Source organism: Leishmania mexicana, chromosome 28 (assembly GCF_000234665.1).
Source record: "Leishmania mexicana MHOM/GT/2001/U1103 complete genome, chromosome 28".
Classification (NCBI taxonomy): Eukaryota; Euglenozoa; class Kinetoplastea; order Trypanosomatida; family Trypanosomatidae; genus Leishmania; species Leishmania mexicana.
Window position 1 is genome coordinate 716,408 of NC_018332.1, and position 15,188 is coordinate 731,595.

Consider the following 15,188-nt stretch of genomic DNA (forward strand, 5'->3'; position numbering starts at 1 on the left):
AAGCCAGAGGATAGGAGAGGAGAGGAGAGGAGGGGAGGGCGGGGCGGGGCGGCGGCTCCTCCGCCAGGTGGGAGCAGAGAAGAGGAGGGAGGAAAGAGGAGAGGTCGCGAGCGTTCTCCTGGCCCCCTCTCACGATCTGCCGCGTGTGCGATTATGCGCGTCCGTGTCTGGGTAAAGTATCCCGTTCACTTCGACACAAACGAGGGCAGGGGCATCGATGACGACGGGAGATGGGCAGTCCACACGTTAGACGCAGAAGAAGCCATTACGAGTGCGAGGCGTGCATTGGGCAGCCGGTGATGATGATAACAACGCGCAGAAGAAGAGGAAGAGCGAAGGCGAGAGAGGGATGGAGGGAGCTAGCTGTGAAGGAAGTGGTTGGTCGTGGAGCGGAAGCACACACCCACGGTGCAGAGGGGGGGAGTGAAGCAAGCTGCACTGGCGACACGACACAACCTTTGCACTTTCTTCCATCGGCGGCAAGAAAGCAGGTGTGTGGAGGTTGGGGGGGTAAGGTAGACCCCATGGCTTCCGTGTGTGAATTTCGTACGAACCGATAGAATGCGCGCCATCTGCCCTTGGCCCAGTCTCCCCGGAGCGTAGCACGTGCAAGGAGCTGCGAGAGGGGGAGGGAAGGGGGAGAGGTGCAGAGAGCAGCTGAAGGTGATAACTCCTGCAAAGAGAGAAACATAACAAGAAGGCTGGCACGCTGTGTGTGTGTGTGTGTGTGTTTGTGTGTGGAGGGGGAGAGGCGGGGCCGATGTGAATGAGCCGCGGTGCGTGCATAGTGAATGGACAGACGTAGAATTTCGAATGCTTTCAAGGCAGGCAACATACGCAAGGCGGTGAGAGAGAGAGCAAGATCAGCACCCACACACAGCATCTAAAACGAAATCAACTAAAAAAGAGGCGAGAGCACCAAGTGAAGACGACGACGGACTCGCTCCTCGCCGGATGCGCGGTCACCGGCCGCCCCTTTCTTTCCGGCATTCGTCACTCCAGTGATGCAAGAGCTAGATACACGTGGGCAGACGGGGAAGAGGACAGGAAAAGAGAGAGGGGGAAAAAGGAAGGGCTGTCATGGTGGCGCACGTGCGCACACGTGTGCCATACTGGTCTCCCCGGCCCTTCTTCGTCATTCGCTCAGATGCACGTAACCGTGACGCCGGTGCCCAGCTCTCGCTCCTGAACCTGCAGCGCGCATCTCTTCACAAAGTCGTCGTCGAACAGCGACACGGCGACACGGCGCTGCACTAGGTGGTAGTACAAGTTCTTGAAGAAGCCGCGGTTGTAAGGGTTGCGCTTGTGAGCGTATACGTGCTGGATGCGCTCGCGGGTGCTCGCCTCCTGCGTGATCGACTGCCACATGGAGGTCGCTGTCATGGTGAGGAGGATGGATAAAGGCCCCAGCATCACAACCAGAAAGAACGCCACCGCCAGCAGAGTTGCTGTGAACTTCTCCCAGTGTGTCCATAGGGCGGAGATGATGACCATCGTCGGTAAGGCGCACATCATCGTAGCGACCGACACAAACACCGAGAACATCTCAATACGGCGACGACCAACACAGATACCGAGGACGCCGCAGTGATGATCGTGGTCGTAGCAGCAGAGGCCACAAATGTAGCAGTGGGCGGCTCGCACAGGGCGATGCATGTTGCACGTCGAGCACCACTTGCGCTCCATCGGAACGCCGTTCACATCCTCCCACAAGCTCTCCCTCTGGTTGCGCTCAATGTCACGCAGAGTCATTTCTTCGGCAGCGGCAGCGGCAGCGGTGTCGCCGCCCTCGTCGTCCATGTAGCCCGGCTTCACATAGCCGGGATCACTGTACGCGAGCCGAAACAGCAGTATGTAGAAGAGAGCGACAAGCACCCACTCGGCGTGGTAGTACCACGTTATCCACTCCAGCTCTAGGTACGCCCAGATCCACCTCACGGGGATCATGAATAGAACGGTGAAAGAGCACGGCGCCGAGTAGGCTGTGGTCGTTTGTGGGGCGCAGATGTTCACGTAGCCGTAGAAGGGAATGCGCTTGCGGAAGATGCGGACGTGCCCGATTTTGGCATACGGCTTCTTTCCAAAGACAACGTACTCGATCGCGTGTGTCACAGGGAAGAAAAAGGAAAACCTCTGCGCGAGCGCCTGTTGGCGCTGGGCGGAGAAGGCCTGCTTCGTCTCCCCCGTCATCACTGTCGGCATGACCTTGCGCTTCTCTGCCTCCACGCTGTTCAATAGGTTGTTTACCTGCGCGCTGGCGGACATCCCAGTAGACGGCTCTACCTCCGCTGAGTAGTGCACAACCTTGATCCGTTGCGTGTCCCCCTCGTAGACGCCGGTGTCGGTGTCGGGCAGCGTCTCTGCCGGGTTGCGGAGGTCAATCATGGCATTGCACGTCGGACACCGCACGCCGTACATCCTTTCACTGGTGCACTCAAAGTCCATCGGATTGCAGCACACGGGGCACACAACCCCATACGTGATGCCCTTCACCGGGCGGTGAGTGGAGAGAGACATTGCTGAGGAGGAAGGGGGTCAAAGAGAGAGTTGCGCCACAAAGCGAAGGGCAAATGTTTTAGGGAAACAAAGGGAGAAGTGCAACAGCGGAGAGCGACGGCGCGGCACACGCCCGGCTCCCGTTCGCTCTCGCCGAGACCAGAAACGACGCGACCAAGCGGAGAAGACGCGTCGTTACCCGCAGCCGTGACCTTGCCCGGATATGACGCAGCGCGAGATCGAGAGGACTGAAACGGCCACACAAACACCCGCGCGGGAAGAAAGAGAGACACGCTCAAAGCAAGGAGACACGCTGATGTACCCAACAACCTTATCTTCTGCAAGGGTGTCAGTGCGAGGGTTTGCGTGTTCGCGCAGAGGAATGCTCCACACCCTATTACCTGTCGGTGCCAGTGTATAGGTGCGCTTGCCTATGAACCAGTGTCCTTGTTTACAGTACCCTGGTAAACGAGCCTGTGGGTGCGTGTCTGTGTGCGTGTGTGGATGGAGGTGAGATGGAGGATGAGGAGGCGTGGCCCTGTGTGTGCTCTAGAGGCCAACGTACTTTCTGAACGATAAGAAGATCGCAAGGCGTAGACGCTCATCCGAGTGCTTGCCGAGTTGTTGCCGTCGATGTGCGAGGCCCCTCACCCACCCACTCCCCCGGGATGTGTTGATGTCAGGGAACAAAACGAAAAAGCTGTGCGGGAGAGCGACGGAGGCAACGAAAGAAATGAAAGATGATGAGACACAGCGGTGCAGTGTCGGCAGTCTGCTGCGCTGGCAAGCGACCAGAGATGCGCCTACATAGAGAAAGGGAAACGCGTGGAGAGAAGCGCGCAAAGCAGGGGCGACTACATGCATGCGTGCTGTGTGGATGAAGGTGAGAGGAGACATCCACGAGGAGCTTGTATCTAAGCATGCAAGCACACGCTCACGCACACAGAGACACTCATGACGGCTCACGACGGCGTACTGCTTTCGCCTCGAAGGTTTGCCGTTGCCTTTTCTTTTTCAGCCTTCTGTTGTTTTCTTTTTCTGGGGAGTGTGTACCCCAACGCGCGTGGCGGCATGATCGAGAGGGAGGTGGATGCGAGCAGATGCGCGGTCGGGAAACATCTAGGGGGCACACATGCACATCATGAGAGAATAATGAATGCCTTGTCCGCTTTTTTGGTGGAAGGGGGGTGTCCAGAGGATGCAGAACACACAAGAGGACACTGCAGAGAGCGCGGAGCACCACACCACCACCACCACCGCTCACCCTCTCTCCCTTGATAGAACGACATGTGCAGGGGGGAAGTGGGAAACAGGCAGCCACACAAACGCGCAGGCTGTGCTTCTCGCATTCTTTCACCTGCTCCCCCCCTCGCCCACCCATCAGAGACAGAGAAGCTGAGAGCCACATCAAACTAAAGGAAAACCGAAAAGACGCAGTGAAACCCATGACAGAGTCGGGGGGTCTCCGTGCCTACAACACATCGAAACATGGCGAAAGGCTCGGCGTTGGCGAACGGGTCGAGTAGCAGAGAGAGGGATGAAGCGGCATGGCAAGTAAGCAGGTAAAGTCAACACAACAGATCAAAGGAGAGAGAAACATCTCGCAAGAAGGCGGGAAAAAATGGGGCGCCGCGGGGTTCTACACACGCCTCGCCCCTCAACATACGTACTTTACTCAACCACACACACACACACGCACGCACGCACAAGGAAACGCACATGCCCGCCTCGGCGACGGCAACGCAACACACCGACGCACACCGGCGACGCTGCGCATTGCAATGATGTTCATGTCAGAGCAAACCCTGCAGAGGGTGGGGAGCGGCCGTGACCGAGAAACGGACTAGAAGAAAGGGCAAGGGTTGTGGTGCTTCCCCCCCCCCTCGGGCGCATATGACCATTCTGCAGAGGTCCATCCGCTATGAGAGGGGGGGGCAGCTCCGGCAGCCTTCCTGCTACCCCGCGAGCGGCTACTCTTCGTGGGCGGGCCACGCCCCCGGCGTGCACTGCCGTGCGTCCAGCTCCGGGGCTTTGCGCCTATGCACCTCATTAAAGTGCACGGTCACACCCTCCCTGCGCAGGTTGCCAGCCAGCCCTTGGGCGGCCATGCGGGCTCCGTCGCTGATCTACGAGGTACTGTCGGATACCAACCCCCACGAGACAGTGGCGGGGTAGCAGAAGCAACACATGCGAAGCAGCCCACCACAGGCGCCGCTCTTCTTCCCGAGGGATTCAATGAGCTGCTGGGTGCAGGAGGTCCGGCTCATGTCCACGCTCTGCTGGGACGATGAAAGCGCTTTGACGTCCTTCCACCACCGCACCAAAGCAGCAAACGGCGTGAGCTCGGGCTGTTGCCTCTCCGCCGCCACCACCACAATCCGACATGTGGCCGCTGGAGAACAGCACAAAACCCGCTTCCAGCGCCCCCCCCCCACCTCCTCCTCCTCCCTTTCCGTATGTCGAGGCGAGCCTTTATGTGGCTCTCCTACGACGCTACTCTCTCGGTCGGAGCGCGCCGAAGTAGAGCAGTGCGTTGAGGTGCCACGAGAAGCGCAGGGTTCTGCCGTGCGGCGGCGGAATGTGCCACTACAGGTGTCGGAGCTGCCGCTGGCACACCTCTGGAAAGCTCGGGTAGCGACCGGTGACGCGAGACCCCGCCGCTGCCTTGCTCTTCTTCACGCAGGATAGATCGCGGCGCCACATAAGGTGCATCTCCCCCACCCCAGCCCCCCATCTCATCCCTCTGTGGTGGAAGAAGCGGAGAGTGAGAAGCGCGCCTTGCCCATGGAGCCCCCCATGCTACTCGTGAGAGGGGAAGCATGCATGCGAGTGCGTACATTTCTCCCTGTGCACCTGTTCCGGCGAAGTCAAGGGCAGAGGGGGGAGGTGTTCGGGTTGAGTGCCTAGTGGGATGTAGGCCGGTAGGGTGGTCAAGAAGAGGAAAGCAAGAGCGGCATCAGGAGCGGAGAGACGTTTCGTCGCTGCCGATCAGCAGACAGAAGAGAAAGAGGTTGAGGTGAGAGGTGCTCTGGGCAAAGTGGGAGGGTGATATGCACAGACCGGCCCTGCAGATGGGATGTCACCGGTGAGACGCGACATTCGAAGCGCATTCCTCTCGGTCAGAGGATGCCGGCGGTGGTGGCGTTCACTGCCCACATGGCATGCACTGCACCACTGCTTGGCACGTGTCTTGTCCGGGCAAAACTATAGCAGAGACAACGCCCATGTAGGATACGAGAAGAAGAGCCTTGCTGGGGTTCGCTTCCTGCGCCCCGGCACTCCTGCATCGGTGGAAGGATGAAGTGGTGAGGAGTGCCTGACAAAGAAAAAAAGGCAAGAGATCAGCGTGAGAGAGCGCCGAGGAGAGAGGGCGGGGGCGATACCACAGCGACCACAGCGCAGCGACGAGCAAGAGGAATACGTCCCTCCACTACGTGCCGAGAGGACTTCACGCACCACCGAAGAAGCCTAAGCGACGCGTGTGGGAAGCCAGCGGGAGAGGAGGATAGAGAAGGGTCTTTCGCACCTCCACCACGTCACCAGTCACGCCTTTACTCTTCACAGAGAAAGCAGCGACCACGAGGGGCCTTGCCGCACGCACACCGCTCTCCTGCGGGGCCGCCGCTGCCCCAGCCTCGAGTCGCGCTCCCGCTGCTCCCTCCCACCCCGCCGCCACCGGCGCGTCGACTGCGCACAGATGATCCAGCCAACGGGAGAGAGTACATGTGAGAAAGAGAAGCAGAAGGGGTGTGACAGTATTTCGGATCTCGCACCTCTTCCTGCAGCGCATTGCAAAAGGCTTCGAGTGTGGATGGAGTCGATGATGCTGCACTAGACACCGGCGTCGCACACGACATGTCCAGCTGGACTGGGTCCGTCTTCATCGCTGCGCGGTGAGTCACAGGGGCGCCGCTGCTTTCGAAGTCAGCCCTGTCGCTTATGTTACTTCGAGACTGGGAAGCACCTGAATGCGCCGTGGATGACCACAGTCTTGTCGGGGGGCCCGAAAATTTTGCCGCGGCGGTCTCATGGGTGCGATACCCCCGCGCTGCAGAGCCATTTGAGCCGTCTCGAGAGGATAGGCCTCGGGTCCATTCCGCAATGTTCTCTGAGCCGCCCTCGTCCTCATCGTCATCGGCGTCCAACCGAGCCAAGAGCTCAGCCAAAGTCGGCAGTTCGGGCTGTCGCGTACTCCGCTGCTGTTTCGAGGAATGCTGCGTTGCCACCCCTGTTCGCCTGGCAATCACGCCGCCGGCACTAGTATCGTTTGGCGCAGAGGATGCTTGCTCAAACACGAGCGGTGGTGCTGGGCCAAAGTCGCTTGCCGCGCCGGCAAACGAAGTGCAGCCGCCGGTCGATGCACGGCGTCTAATGCGGGGCGGCGCAGCTCCCGTTGAGCCGCCTTTGAAGGCCGGGTGCGCGTCGAAGACGGGGGGAGGGGGCACGGCAGGGTTACTGCTGCTGTCATCGAAGACATTCGGCGCTGGAACCACCGCGGCTGCCGGTGCCCCTGCGCTGGTGGCGAATACGTCGGGTGGCTCGGGCACTGGTGCGGAGGGGAGCACCCCTTTACTCGTCGACACTGCAGCCGATGCTGGACGACGTGAGGGGGGTGGTGGTGGCCGTGGCGGTGACGCCCTCCCAGCTGAGGCGGCGGCAGCGGTACGTGGGTGAGTCAACGAAGACCGCCCTAAGCTGCTCCTGCTGCCCGTGCTGAAGACAGGCGACAGGGGCGGTGACAGCGGGGATGACGAAGCAGAAGACGTGGAGGAGAACGATGTCGAGGAGGAAACATACGACTCGGCATCTTCACCGTTGACCGCGTTACCTCTCCTGAACGCATCTCTCTTCGTCGACGTTGACGGATCGGCTGTGCTCTGGAACGCCGCCTGCTCTGCAACGTTAACGCCACCACTGCCCTCGGCTTCGCGGCTGCTGACGAGGTACTCGAAGCAGCTCTGCAGTAGCTGAAACGCCTCAGATGCCTGGGAGCTCGTGTTCTTGTCCGGATGCACGCGAATGGCAAGTTGCCGATAGCGACGCCTCAACGTCGCTGAGCTCTGCAGGGAATCATGGCCAAAGATGCGCAAGGCAGCTAAATGCATCATGGCAGGGTGAGAAGGAGCGTGACGGGGTGCAGCCGCAGCTGACACATCACGCCATATCCGCAGCACGCACTCTACTATCTCCTCGTCCGTTGCACCCGCCGGGTCATGCAGAGCTGCCCATGTGGTGATGTGCGCTGACGAAGAGACTCCATGGCAGGAGTTCAAGGTAGACGGCTGCATGCCGCCTTGACCACGTGTCCTCCCCGTTCACTGGCCTGCAGAGGAGGGGTGCAAAGACTCTCCGGCACGCAGCACAAGCCCACAATGCGGACATGCATAGATCGAGAGAGGGAGAGAGGCGGGGGATGGAAAGACAATAAAAAAAGGGGCGGATGCGAGCAAAGGGGAAGGGGAGGGGGAGGGGGTCGAAGACGGAGCAGACACGGAAAACAGCCTCGCGCTCCAACTTGCTGTTGCGCAACAGGACACATCACGAGAATGCTCAAGCCGAGAAGCCGAAGAAGCCTCGACATGCCCAACACGGTCACACGCTGGTTGCAGCAGTCTTGTTTCTCGCGCCGCTCCCCGGCGTTCGTGCACTCTTTTCCTTTTTTTCGTGACTTTTTTGCAGAGAAGTCGCCAAGGGCGAGTGGCGAGCGGAGCTGCACGCCGCCAAAAGGTTGGTGGCTGTCAGGGGAAACGTGCAGAAGCTGGCAGTCCCACTGTCCGACGACGACAACCGCCACCACCAGCGGGAGAGCCTCGTGCAAAGATCATATCCTATTTTCGGTTTCCTCGGGGCGTTTGTTTCGGTATGGATGCGGTTGGTTGGTGGAGAGGGGGGGGGGCCAGAAGGGATGCAGAGAGAGAGACGCATACGTGTCACTCGCTAAACTACGCAGTAGAAACGGGATTAAGTAAAGATGAGGCAACACAGCGATATGTGTGTGTGTGTTTTGGGGGGGGGAGGTGAACGGTGTGCTGAGGGGCGTACGCCTTTGTGGGATGTCTATGCGTGACTCGCACATGTGGGGTGTGCCAACGTGCACCGCCATATTGGCGCAGACACGCGCAGGCAGGTAGGCAGGCAGTGCACTGCACAGGGCCTGGCACGGTCTCTCCCTCCGCCTCGCGCCGAATCACTGTGCGCCACCCTGCCCTTCTCACTCCGTCACTCCCTCTCCTCAGTATCGCTCCACGGCTGCGTTGACCGTTTGCCGCCGCCGCATCTCGTCCACCGCCTGCCGCGCAGCGCCGTATTGCAGCACAAAGAGGATGGAGAGTGGTATTTCGTGCTCCGGCTGGCCGTCATACTGCGGACGGCAGCGGTAGACGAGGGTGGCAACCCGCTTGTCACGGAACTCATAGAGAATGCTGTCCTCTTCGCGCCAGAAGATGTAGTGTGTAAGGTCGAGTGGGGACTCGGGGGCACCCATCGCACCACCGCTGCCACTTCTACTAGCCCCCTCGCTCCCTTTCTTAGTTTTATGGTTTCCACCATTGTGATGTTTCCGGTGAGCTGCAGCGGCTGCGTCGCCACCACTCCCAGCTCCTTCAGAGCCGCCGCCAGATGAGGATGGTATGGCATGCTTCGGCAGTGTCACCGGCGCATCTGTGGCACGCTGGACCTTCGCCAGTACGGCAAACATGCTTGGGTGCGTTGCAAAGATGGGATGCTCGTGCGTCGCCATGGCCTCCCCCGCCGTCTGTGTTTGAATCTTTTTTCGCTCCTGCTGGCCGGCGGCATCTAGGCGATCAAGCACATCCTCGAGAATCTGCACCGTCAGCTCCAGCGGGATGTTTCGAATGTACTCGGAGATGAGCAGAAGGCACTTGGCGCGCGACGACGCGGCGGGGCCGCCGTCCACGACGCTCGTCAAAATGTCTGTCGGTGGAATGCCTGCTGCTGCCTGCCGCCACACGCGCTGCTGCAATAGCCCACAGAGCGGACGCAGTGCCGCGGGGTAAAGCGACTGCCCGTGTGCGAGGTCTAGCACAGAGGAAAGGCCATAGAACTCTTGCTCCTCCTCCCCTGTGGCGTCTTCGCCGTTGTTCTGCAGGCGCACAACGCTGGTGAAGGGGCTCTCGTACAGTGCCAACCCCAGCTCATCACGGTCCACCTCGTTCATTCGGTCGGGGCAGAGCTGATCCATCAGGTGGAGAAGCCCGTCGACGTTCGATGCCTCCATGTCAAACACGCCAAAGTCGACAGTCACAAGACCATCACCATCGTCGTCATCGTCGGACTCGCCGCTGCACTGCCCAGCGGCGACGCCGCCACCGCGACGCCGCGTGTCCCAAACACCACCAGCGCTGTTCTCCTCTTCCTCCTCGCTCTCCTCGTCGCTACCCTGCTCCCTGCCAAAGTCGGACAAGTCATTGTTCGACTCGCCCTCCTCATCCACATCTGAGGAGTGCCTCGAGTCATCGTCGCTGCTGCCCAGCGGGCTACTATCATCGGGCACCTCATCCTCCTCGCCACTGTCACTGCTGTCTTTCTCACCTTCGCCTATCTTCTGGCGTCGCTGGGTAGCAGCAGCAGCCGCAGCAGCCACCGACTTCCGTAGCTGGCGCAGCTCCGCCTCTTCCTCCGCCGCAGCGCTGTCGCCGTCGCTTCCGTCGCCGAGCGCAGAGTCATCGCTGCTAAGTTGGTTACCATCGTCTCCAACGTAGTCGTTGGAGCTGAAGTCGATGTCATCATCATCCTCCTCTTCGTCGTGACTGGCGAGATCGAGTCCTTTCGATGCAGCCGAAGAAGCTCGGCCTGGAAGAGGTGGAAAACCAACCCTACCAGTCATCAGCACAGGGAGCCTCTGCTGCGCGCTCAGCGCCGCCTCTCCCGAGATGTTGTCATCGTCGACAGGTTGGCCATCCTTGTCGAACGAGATGCGACGTCGCTTGGCGTGCGCCTGCAGTTGCCGGCGGTGTCGCACCAGTGACTCGGGCGTGGCAGGGAAGTCCTTGGCTCTCTTGCGGGTCTTCTCGGCCAACTCTATCTCACCTGGGGAGTAAACGGTGTCGGCGCGCTCAGTCCCAGCGGCAGCCGAGGAAGCTCGAAGAGACGTCGAGTTCTTCAAGCTCGCATCACTGCTACGCAAACTCTTGCCGTAGCACTCGAGGTTGCTCCGGTGATGGGCCGTACTTTCGATGTCGATCGGCTCCGGCTGGCGGTGACGCTTCGGCATGATGAAAGGACGCGTGCTCGTTTTTCTCTCCCTCTCGCACACGTGCGGATGCGCGTACCTGCGTGTTTGATGGAGCGTGGGCAAAGCGGGCGTGTGCGGGAGGGGGTGTATAAGCAAGCAGCTGTCACAACGAGGGCACCTAAAGAGAGGGAGAGGAGATGGCAAGGCGCTGGGGAAGTCGATGCGCTTCGCTACGCTGAGGTGTTCCCAAGCCACAACAAGAAAAGGGGCAGCGGCAGAGAAAAAAAAGCGCACAAATGGACAAGACGAACGTGCAGGAAGAGAGAGTGACGTGGACCAGCCCTGGCGTCCACCACCCGGGAGGGACAAGTCCGAACGGCTGCATGCTCACCCACACACACGCACACGCAGGCAGGCAGGCGTCTCTACACCCCCCCCCACCCGTCCCCCACCACTGACCCCTCTCCGCATCAGCCACCGCTACTTGCGCCCAGCAGACGAGAAGAGACTCAGCAGTGCAATCGGCCCACAAAGAAGAGCGCACAACGCCGAGCAATCAGATGATCGACGCCTCTCGTCTGGGCTCATCATCGATGGCAACGTCCGAAAAGTGGACGCATGCGCACGTCATCGCGCCATCCTCCAGCGCGCCTGTTGCCCGTTCCTTTTGGGACGTTTTTTTGTTGTTACGGACTTCACCTGTGGCACACACAAACAGACGTGCGCATGTACGCGCACCCAGATGCAGGCGCGGGAGGGGAGATGTACAAAACAGGCATCAACACTTGAAAAAAAGGGCAGCGAGCGAGTCGATCCTGGTCAGGGAACAGACGTTCACCCCCCCCCACCCCCAACACACATACACGCACTGAGAGAGATGGAAAAGAGGCGCATCCCATTACGGCAAGTAATGTGACGCATAAATATTCAGCAGCAGCGCAGATGACCTTCCTCAACCGGCAGCAGTGTGTCCACACGCGTAAACACCATCGTCTGGCTGTACTTCCCCCCCCCACTCCACCCCCTCGCATCCCGTATTCCGCACCAACAGCTCCCCAGACACGCACACGCAGCGTCTCGCCCGCTCCTCCGCCCTCCACGGAGAGAGCAGCGTCAACTTAGTCGCCCGCAATGGAGACTGCACGACGTGTACAGAGCCCACCGTCTTGCCACGGCGTGCACAGGCTCCACACCCGTGTATCTGTATGCCTGTGTGTGTGCGTGTGTGTGTATGTTCGACCCGTCGAACAAGGCGATGCAGTCTTGTGCCAAAAACTCCGCTGCAGTCCCCAAAAGAAGCGGGGTGATACCGAGAAAGAGAGACGGTATCTGCTACGATGGATGTCTGAGCCGTAGAAGACTCGGAGGGCCTCAGTGTGCAGGTATCAGCGGGAGTAGTAATAATGGGGGGGGGGGGGGCGGAAGCCGAGAGAGCGCAAGACGACAAGAACGAGAAATGAACAGCAGCGGACAAGAGACAAGAGGGAGAAGGTGGGGGTGCAACCTACGCCCTAACAGGCTTCACTGCCCTCCCGTCCCTCCCGCTCTGCCTCTCCCTCCCATGCCTTCCTCCTCGACTCGCACCTGCTTCAGTGATGTCGTCTCTCCCGTGCTCTCCCAGCGTCCCTCCTCCCAACTCTCCAACTCTATGGCACACCGCCGCCCTGCGCTGGCTCTTTTGCTGCACCGGCGGCTCACCAGTCATCATCCATGCGCTTGCGAGCAATGGTGATGTGGGACCTGCTCTCCGCCTCCTGGTTCGCCATCTGCCCCAACAGCTCCCGCACCGTGTCATCCGACACGGGCGGCTGCATCTTGCCCCTCTGCACGGCTTGGATGATGTGCAACTCTACAGCCTGGGCGCGGTCCGCCTTCACCTGCGCGATGCGCTTCAGGCGCTCGCGGCCCTCCGCACTTACGAAAGCGCGCAGCATATTCTCCTTCTGCTCCTCAAAAGCCTCCATCCGCTCCTGCTGCGCCTGCTGCTTCGCCACCATCTGCTGAGCCTGCTCCTCCGAGATCGGCACGCGCGACATAGTGACCGACGCAGAAAATTGCCTGTGTACGTGACTCAATTCGTGTCCGCGCGTTCCGTTGGAGAAGGGAACGGGGAAAGGAACGCGTGCCTTGTCAAGTACGCCCGTGGATCGACTCTGACTGTCTCGACCGCTTCTCTCCGTGTCGTGTGCGCGCCACAGTACAGCCCTGGTTCACCACTTCGAAGGCCCGACCCTCAGTAGGGAAAACAGATCCGTAGAGTGGCCCTCGAGAGACACGACCACGTGACCAGACGGAGAAGGAAAGGAGGTTCACACACAAGGCGAGAAAAACCAAGAGCGCGCATCCACGGAGAGTGCACCAAAAGCGAAGAACGTAGAAGTAGAGGTAGAGTGTCGGTGTCCGCTTAGTAGCACAGACCCGCGCGTGTGCAGAACTCCGTGTACGTGAAGAATGCACTGCGCTTTCCCGTGACGTTCGTACAACTAAGTCGCACAAGACACAAAGATAGCACGACGACCCAGCGAGCGGCTAAAGGTCCTCAAAATCACAGGGAGGGGTAAAGTGGGCGTGTAGGGCGGGAGGAAAGAATACGATGATGACGGCAGTCCGGTGACTCACGACATGGCGACAGTCATGACGCCATAACGTAAGCAACCCCAAATAACCCGCGAGACCGGATAATCAAAAAGATACCAATACCAGCAGCAGAGGCGAAGTAGAAGAGGGGACACGTGAAGGGCAGTGGAAGAGGAGGCACCGGCAGCGGTGCGACGCGGCACCGGGCACGCACTCCAGAGCGACGCCGAGATGCACGCCGCCGTGGCAGCGCCGTCAGCGCTCAGCGGCGGCACGGCAGAGCCGAGCGACACGGACCCTCGCATGCAGGGGGTAAGCACCACAACGCCCACCCCCGCACAGTCGCGCAACGCCGGAGGGCGAGCACAGACGCGGGCACCACGCAGACGCACACAGACACCAAGCATTACTTGTCACCGCGCACACCCCGGCAAGACACAGGCCGTCCAATGCACCAGAGATGGCAAGGCACGGGACGCGCGGCCGGAGCACAACCACGGAAACACGGGAAATCGCCACAGGAGCCGAAAGAAGAACGTGAAACCGAAACAACAAAAGGCACAAAAGCGAAGTCGGCGACAGCGCCACACGCGCACGCGCACGCCCGTCAACCTCGCGGTCGCAGTGCTTGCCGGGGCGGCGACGGCCTCACGTCACGGAGAATCCCTCGCACCCCGTCCCCGTCGCAGCGCTCGGCATCCACAGAGACAGCGACGCCCGCAGAGACGCAGCGGAGGGAAGCGCATCGCGCACAGGCACATGTCAGGCGGCAGGCAGCGAGGCAGGCGCACGCGCAACGTGCAACGTGCAACGGGGACGCATCCGCCGACGCCACGCGCGAAGGCCCTTCCCACCACACCGCTCTCGCCGGTGCACCACAGAAAGAGACCAAAGCACAAGCACAAAGCAAAATCAAGAGAGAAGCAGGCGAAGCATACAGGCCTTTACGACGGGGGGCGGGAGAGGCCATCGAGCCGTGCGCGCAGCGGCGCGGTCTCCCACCACGCGAGGACTCTCAGGGACCCTCACGCGCGCGCGCCTCCGCGGGCAGACACAAGGCAGCGCGACGCACACACACTTACCTACACACACACACACACACTTACTCACTTAGACACGCACAGACGCGGGTTATAGGCGACCTGTAGCATGCCACCACCTACTCACAGACACAAAGCACGGTACAGTCGTTAGAGGAGAACACTATTGCGGTGGGCGCATGGAGAGGGTGGAAAAGACGGGCGACACACACACACAGTCGCACGCGCACGTCGGCAACAGCAACGAGAGGAAGCAACGGTAGAGAGCACAGCACGTTGCCTCCGCCGTCCCGCCTGCAGCGCGCCACCGCAGCACACGAGGCGGGAGCGCCGCGCAGCGCGCGCCATCACAGTCGCTGCAACCCTCCGGGGTCGAGGGGGGAAGCAGTTGGGGCCGAATACGCACCAACACACACACACACAAGAAACACACACACAAGGGAAAATCAACGCGCGCACAGGAAGGGGCACGCGAGCGACGCGCGGCAGCAGCAGCCGTGCAGCAGTCAACGCAGCACAAGCAACAGCGCTGACTCGTACGGCTCCGCCACCGCAAGCCGCCCACCATCCCTTCCTCAACTCATGGGAACGCACACACACATACACACACGTACACGCGCTCGAGAGAGCGTCAAGGCGAGCCAGAGCCGCACTCTCTCGTCGTCCCAGGGGGGACAGTGCGGGGTAAGGGTGAAAGTGAGAGCGACACGCGCAGGGAAAGAACGAAAAGCACACGCACACACACCACTGACATGGACGCAAAGCAACAGCCAGTAAAGACACGAGAGAGACCACACGCTGCTAGGAAGCACGCACGCGCACAGCGGCGGGGGACGAAGAGGGGACAGAGGGCCCGGCTATCGTGCTCCCGGGTAGCGCAC

The 15,188-nt window shown here is 60.5% G+C and overlaps 4 protein-coding genes across 4 annotated transcripts; all 4 read right to left on the reverse strand.

Moving 5' to 3' along the window:
- Positions 1–1,143: 1,143 nt before the first annotated feature.
- Positions 1,144–2,517, reverse strand: LMXM_28_1890 (conserved hypothetical protein; the record flags this gene model as incomplete). The annotated part of the gene is made up of 1 exon (XM_003876981.1): positions 1,144–2,517. The coding sequence occupies one exon, from the start codon at positions 2,515–2,517 to the stop codon at positions 1,144–1,146; it is 1,374 nt and encodes a 457-aa protein (XP_003877030.1).
- Positions 2,518–6,047: 3,530 nt separating this feature from the next.
- On the reverse strand, positions 6,048–7,784 carry LMXM_28_1900 (conserved hypothetical protein; the record flags this gene model as incomplete). Its single annotated transcript, XM_003876982.1, has 1 exon — positions 6,048–7,784. One exon carries the CDS (start codon positions 7,782–7,784, stop codon positions 6,048–6,050), a length of 1,737 nt encoding a protein of 578 aa, XP_003877031.1.
- Positions 7,785–8,728: 944 nt separating this feature from the next.
- Positions 8,729–10,729, reverse strand: LMXM_28_1910 (conserved hypothetical protein; the record flags this gene model as incomplete). The annotated part of the gene is made up of 1 exon (XM_003876983.1): positions 8,729–10,729. One exon carries the CDS (start codon positions 10,727–10,729, stop codon positions 8,729–8,731), a length of 2,001 nt encoding a protein of 666 aa, XP_003877032.1.
- Positions 10,730–12,384: 1,655 nt separating this feature from the next.
- LMXM_28_1920 (conserved hypothetical protein) lies at positions 12,385–12,726 on the reverse strand (the record flags this gene model as incomplete). Its single annotated transcript, XM_003876984.1, has 1 exon — positions 12,385–12,726. One exon carries the CDS (start codon positions 12,724–12,726, stop codon positions 12,385–12,387), a length of 342 nt encoding a protein of 113 aa, XP_003877033.1.
- Positions 12,727–15,188: the final 2,462 nt, after the last annotated feature.